The sequence below is a fragment of the Trematomus bernacchii genome, unplaced genomic scaffold (genome assembly GCF_902827165.1).
Source record: "Trematomus bernacchii unplaced genomic scaffold, fTreBer1.1, whole genome shotgun sequence".
Taxonomy (NCBI): domain Eukaryota; kingdom Metazoa; phylum Chordata; class Actinopteri; order Perciformes; family Nototheniidae; genus Trematomus; species Trematomus bernacchii.
Genome location: NW_022987739.1, coordinates 20664364 through 20676434, shown reverse-complemented (window position 1 = coordinate 20676434; position 12071 = coordinate 20664364). Strand labels below are relative to the sequence as shown.

At 38.2% G+C, this 12071-nt stretch overlaps 1 protein-coding gene across 1 annotated transcript in view; it reads right to left on the bottom strand.

The window, feature by feature from the left end:
• Window positions 1-12071, bottom strand: part of LOC117495483 (carboxyl-terminal PDZ ligand of neuronal nitric oxide synthase protein-like) — a 185879-nt gene that overhangs the window by 34204 nt on the left and 139604 nt on the right. Inside the window, exon 8 of the mRNA XM_034146763.1 lies at window positions 8699-8860. Coding sequence (XP_034002654.1) covers window positions 8699-8860 — 162 coding nt within the window. The remainder of the gene's footprint in view (window positions 1-8698; window positions 8861-12071) is intronic.

Below are 12071 nucleotides of genomic sequence, written 5' to 3'. Positions count from 1 at the left end.
ACTCTGAGTCATTTATATACAGTAGAGAGAGGAAGGAGGGAAGTGAGATACACACTCAATTCACAAATGTCATAATACACACTCTATTGCAGCTTTTGTAACAGCAATGACTCCTCGTTTTACTTCAAAGTAGTCTCCAAATCAAATGTTAGTGGCCCCACCTCCCACCCATCTACTATCCTGAGCATATAATTGCTTTCAACCATTTCAAAGGAGGAATTCTCAAGGTTTCAAATCACAAGAATGGTTCAGAAAAAGCTCATAGTGTTGAATGAGCCCACTTACTAATGACTTTCTGACAGGAGGGCCTCTCAATAGTATGATGAAGCGTTACCCTGGAGTTTGATCATGGGCCAACAGGACTTCAAATGTCAGCTGTGTAATGGGCAAATAGGTACTGGGGTGTCGAACATGCTTTTATACAACGACACGTGTTTCCTCGAATGGCTTCTTGTCAAAAAAACATTTCCACTCTTTTGTGAAGAAATAAAAGGCTTAATCAATACTGGAGTTAGTCTGAACAGGTGCCCAAAGAAAGTCCAATAGGCAGCATCAGCAGGGCCTCGTCTGAAGGTAAGAGTCATTGAAACTTGTGATAGCTCCCTGGTTTCTCATTGCAACCTGATGTGGTCACCGTGGTAGCATATAGGCACGTGGCTTTTGATGTCAATGGTGACACAAATCAAAGGAAAAAGTAGAAAATAGTTTTGATGCACTGCGGAAAAAGCTCCACATAGTCCTTTAGTATTTCAGTCTGAAAATCAATGCTAGATGAGGTTGACTCTAGATGTTTATTGTCAATGTTTGTATAAAGTTGAAGTCATTAACTAGACATTGTTGGTCCAATCAGTACTGTAAATAACAATGAATTATATCTTCCTCCATTCGGACTTAAACTGGTTAATAGTAGATTAACTCTAAAAAATACCCCTCTTATTAACATTGGAGTAATTTTTTGGTTTACTGACCCCTTGATTAAATGTTTTAATTGAAAGATCTAATCCTTTTGGCTGTAAATTATCATAAACTATTTCCATCATCAGTTTCTTGATGGTGAATAAAAGGTAAAATATTAAAATCTCTGCTATTTCCAGCAACTGACTAACAAAAAATGATGTTGTACAGTAATGTATTCATATTAACAGGCTTATTGTTTAATCAACTAATAATTTCAACAGTCGAGAAGTCTCTCTAAAATGTTTAATTGGAATATTTAAAAGACAAGGACCTGAATTTCAAGCACATGTCAATATGGGGCTGGACAACATATTAATATCGAATTGATAGTGTGTTATATTTAGGAGGTAATAATAATATGACATGTGCAGTCTTTCCTTGGTTTATTTGACTAGAATTATAATTTTTTTCTAAAATAACCATATTGTTTTAGCTGTTATAACTAATGATTATTTATCAAAAATCTGATTCTTTAAATATATCTTGTAAAAGCACCAATAGTCAATCCCACTAAGAATCCACTATATTCTCACAATATCAACATCAATATATTTTCTTTAAAATATTGTGATATTTGATTTTCTACGTATCTCCCAGCCCTACACCAATATCAGTAGTATTGAACTGAATACAAACACATCATTATTCAAGGGAGAATAATTGATTCCTTTTATTTACACAAACTATTGATTCACAATTTACTCTTTTAGTTTGGCTCCTTTTATGTGTTTTTTCTCAAGTCATCTCCACAGTCCCCTTTCTCCTCTCCTGTTTTTAGAAATAAACTTTAGATAAATATGTTTTCATCATTTTTCTCCAGTCCATCCTCACGTTAACAAGGATCCAATGAGGCGGAGAAACACAAGATAAAGTCCCAGCCTCCGTCCCAAGGCCTTCATATCTCCTCCTCTGTAACAACTTTTGAGTAAGAGAGTAATCTACTTTTCATTATATTTCCTTGCACTTATCAATACATAGAGGTGATCCCAGATTGTGTCGGGGCCAGGCTGACTCTGCAGAGCTCATTTGTAAAGACTGACACCTCGATGATGACTCTGGCGGGGTCATTTGTGGCTGACAGGACCTCGTCTTGAGCTATGGAAGGTGCACAGCTTGACATTGACATAATGCTGCCCTGTTGACACCTCTAATAGCACATCAGCCACTCCTGCATGGTCTGCACAGTGAGGGCAAGTGTCACATGTTTCCTGATGCTGAACGTCTGAGTGAGCTGCACTGCCAGGTCAGGGGACCAAAGAACCAAGGCCAACACTAGTGTGCGAAATAAGAAATAAAATACATATATTTTATAAGTGAGTGGCTTTGTCTTGATATCAGTTTCTGTAAAGAAAAGTGGCTGGACCTATGGATCAAATACAAAATAAATAATGAAAAGTTGATGAGATAAGAGTTGGTAAGTATCACATGATTAAAGTCTGATCTCCAAATGCTGATTCCTTTTGGACACAAGTATGTCTGTCGGAGGCCCTTGACCTGGAATGATTCAAGTTCAACACTGAGCGACAAATCAAATGACAAAATGTGCTTGTCCGTGCCCTGTAAAACGACATATAAAAGTATTTTCTCATCTGATGCCCATATCGGAAGACACATGCCTCTGCCTCCTAAAAAACAAATGTTTTATGATGTGTGAGGATGTAGCCCTTTGATGCTTTACAACTTCATTTACCACATTATCTAACTCATTGTCTATGGAGGTGTACATAAGTGCTGCATCAGATTGGTATCAACACCAACACAACTGAATTCCTCATCTAAAGATAACAGTGTACAAAAAGGAAGAATGAACACACTGCTTGACAATCCACTAGAAACAGCAAGGTTATTATTCCTTTTAAAACTTGAAGAGAGACGTTCTGAAACCTTTTACTAAAAGTAGAATCCAAGACAAAGAGCCAATTAAAAAGGCGCTCCACTTGTGCTGCGGTGGTCCCCTGGTAGTAAACCTGCTGCTAGCCAATATTTTCTGCTCTCTTATCGGAGCGCCGTGAAATTGAAGGAGCTCCAAGCGAACGAAATGGCTCCTTAATGCTCTAATTAGGCGGCAGCATCTCTCTTCCTTTTTATTGCCTTCTTTTGTTCAAAACTGTTCCCAGAACAGAGCGGCGCCTGAGGACAAATTTCATCTTCCCAACTCATGCTTTCACAAGTTTCCTTACGATTACCTTCCAGTCAGTTCTTTACAATGCAAAAAGCATGCAAAAGATGTCTTCAGTTGCCTCCCTCTTCTCCCAAATTGGTAAAGCACAACTGATTCACAATCAGTGAGAACAAAAACTGTTACTTAGGTAAAACTTGAAAAATATTGGCATCATTTCTCAAGCACGCCTTAGGAATGAATAATGTTAAAAATAAATCTGCACATAACCACATATAAAACTAAATATATTAAAATGTGTAAGAGTTGCATGAACTTATATACTAACTTTACTTTATTGCAGTGGTGGAATGTAACTTAGCACATTCACTCAAGTACTGTATAAAGTACTACAGTAAAATAATTGAGACAGGTTTTACTTTGCTTGAGTATTATCACATTATGCTACTTTATACCGCTACATTTGTAGTCACATGTTGTACTTTTTACTTTGCAGATTTAGATTATAAATACAAAATATAAATCAACTTATACATTATTATATATTATTATGGGTTAAGCGTGCAAGTAGTATATCACGTAATTCAAATAAACAACACTTTACCAAGTGCAAAATTGAAGTGATGAAGACATTAATGCATCAATCATAATTGTACAACAGTTCAAATGTATAGTGCCTAAATGGGCCATTCTTTTACTTTTGGTACTTAAAGTATAGCTTGATGCTAATACTTTTTTACTCTTACTAAAGTACCATTTAAATGCAGTACTTTTACTTAAGTAAATAATCTTAGTACTTGTTCCACCACTGCTTTATTGACATGTGTCCGACCTTTCTTTAATCCTTTAAATATTTGAAAGCATGGACACAGTAGAGTTTAGAAAAATAAAATAAAGTTAAGGAACTTTATGCACATGTTTCTTTTAATTCTATTTATGAACCATTAGCAGTACAAAGTGTTTCCATAAACTCTGCCTTGTAAATTACATTTGCAAACAGGCTTTTACTCTATGCTCCATAAATGAAATGCAAATGTAACTCTTGGCTTGGAATTGCAGAAAAATATTAAGTACAAGGATAGATTCAGAGTCAAAATGACGTATGTTGTGATGGGTATAACATCTTAATCTTAAAATGCAGATATGATAAAAACTGTGACGAGGCTGTTTTAAATGATACCATTTCCCTTTCAGACAAGATTGAAAAACTGTGACTCTCCCAGTGGGAGCGTAAGGGGATTAGGCCTGCTGCTTCTCCACAGGGTTGGTTGGCGAGGGTTTTCTCTTCACACAGGATTACCATCATCACATCCCTGCCCACGCCAGGCCCCTTTGATTTGGGAGTGTTTGAAGCCCCTCCAACACTTGTTCTTTCTCTATTTTTATCTCATTTTTGGAGGAAAAAACTAAAGGGCGAATGATCATTTTGCTGGTGCAATGATAAGGAAATGTTTAGAAAGGCACTTATGTGGGTACGATGGGGAGAGAGTGATTGAGTGAAGTGAGAGAGAACAAGACAAAAGTCCAAGGGGAAGGGACGGTGTGGGAGGGAGAATCAATGCGTAGAAAAACTGACAAAAAGAAGAAAGAAAGAAGATGGAGAAGGAGAAGGAGAAATGAAGGACAGGTGGATCAAACGAGAAAAAGAAGGATGAAAGGAAGGTGTAGGTGGCAAGGGGGGAGAAGGAAATGTCGCAGAGTGGACAGGAAAGAGGGGATCCAAAGGAGATGGGAGGAAACAAAAAGAGGAATTATCTTTTAAACAAAAAGAGGAGGAAATGAAGTAGGGAAGGAATGAAGAAAAGTAAGCAAGCTGGAAGGAGAGAAAATGATGTACTCTCTAATTTCCCTGACTTCATTAAACATTTCCACATCCACTTATACCTCAGTTAGCTATGATGATAATTGGCCAGTTAGATAATTTTCTTCAATTTACTGTGACCTCTGACCGACCTCTGCAAGTTTTGCCAAAAAGTCACAACACTTTCATCAGCAATAAGGTCAGAAGTGAAAGCCACTTTATCCCTTCCAAATGAGCAAAAACTCATGCTGCCATACTGCAACGTTAACTTTAAATACAGCTGCTGAGATTATAAAGCAAAGATTTGCAGATGCACAAAAGAACAAACCAAATGAGACAAAACAATGTATCAAATGAAAGGAAAATAGGGCTTTGATTTAAGATTGTTATCTTTATGATATCAATGCGTGAGGGCAATTTATATAAGAAAACATTGAATATTAATAAAGAAAAGGGGGATTTGCAATAAAAAGGATTACACTTCATTGTACTCTTAAGGTTATAACTTTAAGTCAAGAAGTCTTACTGATGATCCAAATAAAGAATATGTTTTTCCCATCTGAAATATTGTGTGTGGTCTCAAAATCACATTATTATGACAGAAGTGCCAAAACTTGACAACTCTGCACAATCAGCGGGGGCTTGCTGTTGTCGGTAATACAAGAGCAATATATGTCTTTGAAATAATTAAATTGGATGCTTTGGGATCCTGTGACAAGTTTGAAACAAAGAGTCACCCCACTCAAATGTTCTGGTGGGAAACTGCGGCAAAGACACCAGGGAAGTCCCTTTTGTTTTGACGGTGAAACTAAGTTTGTAACTCTTGATACTCTCTTCTTCTATGTGCGTTATCTGGGCAGAGCTAATCACGTTGTTACCGCCTGCTGTTTGAACATCAGAGGTGGAGTAAGTTCTCCTCCCTCATTGCGGCTGGTTAACAGCCGCAGCCTCAGGCAAGTTTAGTCTCGCCTGTCAGAGGGAGTTTGAGGGGTGAGGGAGAAATGGGAGAGTATGGATAAAGACATTTGTCTGTGGCCAATCTATTGTTTTTTTTCCCCCTTCCCTAAAATATTATACTTATTTTCTGACTCCTCCCATTCACCAGGTTGAGAACTACATATTGGTTAATAATTGGCATACTTTAAATACCTTTTCTGAGAATAGACTAGTCAAACAGTCATTAACCTGTTAAGCCCTGAGCCTGTTTTTCAGGTCTCAGGCTCGAAAAATGACATTCCCAGAACAAATGACCATATAATCTTCACTTCTAAAAGGGATAAATTAATAATCTTTTTTCTCAAAGCAATGATAAACCTGTGAGTTGGATGTAGAAAAGTCAGAATCAATATAGATTTGTTTTATTTTAAAGTAAATTCAGATTGAACATAGTAAAAAAATTAAATTATAGTGTCCGTCCAAAATAAAAACATGATGGGTTAGTAGACTAAAAGCTTTAGGAATCCAAACTATAACATATAATAAGTACCCTGTATCAAGATGATTGATGCAAAACAAGTGACATTTGACCTTTTTAGAGAGGTTTAGAAAAAAAAAAACACTTCTGGGGTCATTTGGGTGGATTTTCCATATCTCTGGCCCCCCCTCGGTCGATTTTGATGATTGACAACTGTTTTGAACCGTTAGAGCCAATAGAATCGAATGGGAAATTCCTAAATCCATCTAAACATTACCATTGAGGAGTGAGAGTGATGCGCAGCCAGAATGCCCAAAACCGGAAGCTGGGTTGTAGCTCTCACACACTCTATATGAAATCTCCGTTTTTGACAAAAATGTTATGATGGATTATCAGTAATCCTTTCAAAGTGACACAGACACATTGGATTAACCTTAAGCAGGGTTTTTATCGTTGTAATGCCATTGAACACAACTTTTGATCAGAAAACAGCAAAGGTAAGACGTATTTGCCGTTTTGGCTCCGTAAAGCTACGTTGTGTGATGTCTGGTTTTGCCTTCGCTGCCCTGAGTTCTGGTCGCACAGTGATGACACTTATACCTCTAGAATCTGTGGAATCTCAGCTTTCATTTGATATCTTGTTTGTGCAGATCCGATAAGTAATACAATATTTCTACCGTGAGTTCTGTGCTAAGTGCGTTAGCATTTTTTCGCTTAGTGCTAATTCAGAGGCTTGGTATTACCCTTGTTTCGTTTAGCTAAAAATGGTTCATATCGTCAGTTAGCTGAGTTTCTTCCCGTTAAGTGGGTATGACACATTCATATGGGATTAGTTTTGTTTCATAAAGATAAAGCAACAATTTCTCAGAATCAAGCAAAACTAAGAGTTTAAGAGAAAATAAACTGAGTCAAGCAAAATACATTTAATTAAAAAAATAAAACTATAAATTGCAAACAAATCATTTGTGTAATCATGTAAACTATAAATCTTTTTTATTTGTTTTAACACATCTTTTTGTTTGCAGTTCTCTTTGCTTCTTTCTCAATGATCAGACTTTTGCTCTCGCAAAAACAGGCTCGGGGCTTAACTGGTTAAGGAACTACTACAACAGGCTAAGATGACAGTAGGGATGAGCAATATATGGATGTTATATCAATTTCGTGATATGTGACAAGATATTTTTGAAGATTTTGAATATTGTAATATATAAATGTTGTCTTTGCCTGGATTCATAAGGGCCCTATTATTATTTTTAGAGTTTCCCCCTGTAGTGTGTGATATAGTTTTTTTTGTGCATGTAAATGGTCTGCAAAGGCTAAAATCCTAAAGTGACCTCCCCTGCCTGAAACGCCTAGAACATAACATAGTGACATCATTATGTAACACTAACGCTTCTATTGGCTAGCGCTCCAACACATTGTACTTGTTGGCGGGACATCTCTAAGTGGTTGACCAATCAAAACAGAGCTGAAAATTAACTTAATATGGCCCTTTTAAAGGCCAGTAAAGTAAAACATTGGAAGAACAGCCAAGGTCAGGTCGAACCATCTCACGATAGCTCATTCTCATTTGAAATATTCCACATTAAAGCACCTCCTTTCGTGTGCCAAAGCATAACTCATTTAAAAAATACACACCAGTGTCTCTGCAGTGACCTCTGACTTCATCAAGGTATTATTGAAGGCATTTATGTCCTGGCACGTCTGATCTACACGTGTTAGCTAGTGGTTGTAGCTGCACTCTGTGTGACGTTGGTAAGGTCATGACAAGGGACCAGCTGGGTTCAGTGTGAACAGGAGGTTCAATCAGGACCAGTGGACCCTTCTCTGGGAGACCTCACACATCAGTATCTACCAGTCTGAGACACTTCTCAGTCAGGAGTGTGTGTGTGAGTTGCATTTTCAAGTCTTGAGGCCTTATTGCAAGCAGGCTGACAAACTGTGTGTGTGTGTTTTCATCCAATGTATAAGCCCTAAGCCATTGCTGTCACTAACCGGTTCTTTAGCTGAGCCACTCAAGCTGGGTGATTGATGGCTGATGCTGTGTGCACTCAGATCTTACATTATTTTTTTCAACTTCAGATTGGATTGCAGGCGGGTGTTGATATCTTTCCCTCTTCCAATGATCCTTGAGTGTTTCCAATTGATCAAATACATGTAAGTATTTCCCCTTTGCACTGTTGTTTAGCAAAGACTGTGTTAATCACTGCTTTTGAAGTCCGATCAGACTGTCAAACTATGCAATGCTGATCAGAAATATATTTAAGTGTTTAGCTGTTAAAAGAGGAAGTTTGGCAACCAGGTGCGATATTGAAAACTGTTGAGCCAAAACCGAACAATGCGTACCAGTCACATTACGCTTTCTTATCAAAAGAAGTGTGGGTTTGTTTATGTGTGAAAAACATACCTGTGCCACAGCGACTTGTGTCTGCTGCTCTTGCTGCTGGAGCTGCTGGTTGAGCAGCTGGATCTGGTGGTGGGTCGACAGGGGGCCACCTGGTGGCAGTGTGCCCGATGCAGGGAGTAGCATCCTGGGGCTGGCAATCAGGAGAGAAGCCTCCTCTGAAGCCTGCAACCAGGGAGAGAAGAGAAACATGTGGTCAATATTTAGTGACAAACCAAAAAATCCAAAAAGTATCCAGAAAGTAAAATTTGGACACCAATTTGGCACAAGCTTATTGGCGCCTGGTTGTGTATTATTGCATTAAGCGGTGGTCTATTAGATATACTTAAATATATAATGTATGTATATAATCCTAAAAAATATCTGATATTTGTCTGTTTTTAAGGAAATTAAGTATTAGAACTAATAAAACTTCACAAGTTTCCAAAGTTCTCAAGATTGAGGATGCAGATACACACAAGGGGGGACATTAAATTAACTAACTAATGAATAAATACACATAACCACCAGCAGCATCAATAAAATCCCTTGGAGAAAAAGCCATCATCAAAACAAGAATCTGAATCTGAAAAGTGGAACTGATGATTAGTTGCACCAGTGTGGGATGAGCGGTGCTGAGAATGAAGATCAGCAGCACTGAGACTCCAACTATAATGAGCTTTGGGACTCTATCAGTCTAACATGTGATGCTATCAAGCATCCTAATTGTTTCAAAGCTATAGTTACAAGTGACAAATGCCCTCTCCATTATTAGCCCATTCAAAATATGTTTTGTTATGCAGATATAGTGCCTTAATCACAATATTGTTAAAATAAAGCATCTGCACCATTTGGTATTTAAGGCTGATAAGGACATTCAAGACGATAACACCTGGAATTGAGGGGGAACCACATGTTACAAAATAAAATAAAAAGGCACAAAATGGACAGTTATCTTTTACCACTTCCTGCCAGTTTTCAGTGGAAACAATACTTTATTGAGAAACATGCATGGCTTTTTCCAATTTAGTTTTTCCAAGAAGCAAAAAGTTGGTTGGCTGTTTATCAAATGTTATCATACCGTCCAACCGTAGAGTATTTACAATTGAATTTGCACTTAAATAAAACACTGCATTTAATTCTTCAATCCATCAAACAGTTAAATCAGAGAATGGGTCCTCAGTAAGCAAGTATGCTGTGTATTAGACACTGAAAGTGAATGCAAGCAATGGAATCCAATCCAACCTAACAGGCACCGAGTTGATGCAACAACAAGAAACACCAAGATGAAAAGAGGCGGTTATGAATGTAAAATATATGGTACAGTTAATTGATTGAACATGGCACAATTGCTTTTTTTCTCTAATGTTGGCTTGCTAGTTCTTGCAGCTCAGTAGTCTTTTACTCAAACACATAAAGAGAGAAGGACTAAATGTGTGTTTGTTTCTTACTTTATAAGTGATTGCTTGCAAAACTCTGAGCTTAATCGGTTTCTGTTGGTGTCACCTCCAATTCCTTTTCAAAGCTGCCAGGTTTGAACAATTAGGTAGCTGACTGAATACAAACTATGGCACATCTCTAATGGGCAACACAAGGTGCTTCAAAGTGACTGGAGTCGCAATGCCAAATAACGGTCAGCAAACAAGTTGGCACCTGATTAGATTGAACCTGAACCCTCCTTAAGGGATCCATGCCAAAACACTTTACCATCTGTCACACCGACTGGTGACACACACACACACACACACACACACACACACACACACACACACACACACACACACACACACACACACACACACACACACACACACACACACACACACACACACACACACACACACACACACACACACACACACACACACACACACACACACACACACACACACACACACACACACACACACACACACACACACACACACACACACACACACACACACACACACACACACACACACACACACACACACACACAGGAATATGTGACTGATTACCTGTCTAAGCCAGATCTTTTGGTTAATGAGAGCAAATTATCAAAGATGAGAGGTGGTTTGGTAACATCACATAATGAATAGCAGGCAGAAGGTTGTGTGTGTGTGTTTGACTACTAACAGATCACATAAAGTAAAATCACATTATCTTGCATAAAACAGATGCTTTTTTTCACCTTTTTCGTTATACTGTATAAGCTTCTTTCAGAAAGCTGAGGCCACACTCTGCCTCTAAGTAAAGGATGTAAAACAAGACTGCTGCTTTGAAACAGCGACTGTTGTCAGATAAATAGAGTGTGAGAGGGTTTAGGGACTGAAGAGTAAATAAGATGATTCAGCATCAGCAGTCAAACTAACAAAGAGGATGACTTGTAATATGTTTGGCCTTCAAGCACTGTGGACAGAACAATAGCCGTTTATAGAGAAATGGAAAAAGAAGACAACAATTAAACTGACTGTCAGCTGCAGCAGAATAAGAAGCTACACAGATGGAAAATAAATCCTGTTGTACATTACACCATTGGAACAGTTTACGTTTCTATGATGGTAGTCTTACCAATAACAACTTATATACAAGTATTAGCAGTTTCTTTGGAGACATCCACAGAATATTCTAGGAAAAATATCTTAGCAGTTTTAGAAGTATAATGTAGATGGACATTTCTGAGTAGTGCAGTGACAGTCAATAAATGTGAAGCTTTTGGTATGAATACTTTCATACAAATGTATTTTCCTGGAAAATAAATGGCTTCAACAACATGTTGTCAGACAATGCCGGATATCAAAAGTGTTTCAGTTGCACATGCAAAGTTGAAAGTCGAGTGAAAAGCCAGTGTAACAGCACACACATCCAGACAGTCTTTCCAGGAAAGCAATAATGGCATTGCACTCACTTTTTTGTGTGAAAAGTTACCAAAAGAGAGCTGCAGAGACGAGTTCAAACCCTGGATGCTCTCTCTCCTCCACACTGTCAGATTTCTTTTACAGAAATGGTCGGACACAGCCCCACCTAATGTGATGTTGAAGGTGTGACGGGAAGGGGGTTTCCAGGCAATTGACTTGTCTGACATCAGTTCTAAAAAAGCACACTGTCAGCATCTAGTAACAGTGTTAGATCCACTGAGAACTAACACACCACGGCTTTGTGCAGCTTTTAGCCTCTTTTAGCTCGTTCATTAGGAGTTTGACAGTATGGTTGAGTCCCACGGCTCTCATCAACAACCCTATACTGTATATGACATTGTCAGCAGCTGTTCTCAGCAAAAAACGGCTGAACCAGCTGAGTATATGACCACTCCTGAAGGAAAGAAGGAGAGGAAACATATCTTATACAATTCCTACAGCTACATGTAAAGACCCATATTTTAGTCAAATGGTAGTCTGACAATCAAGCCTGCCAT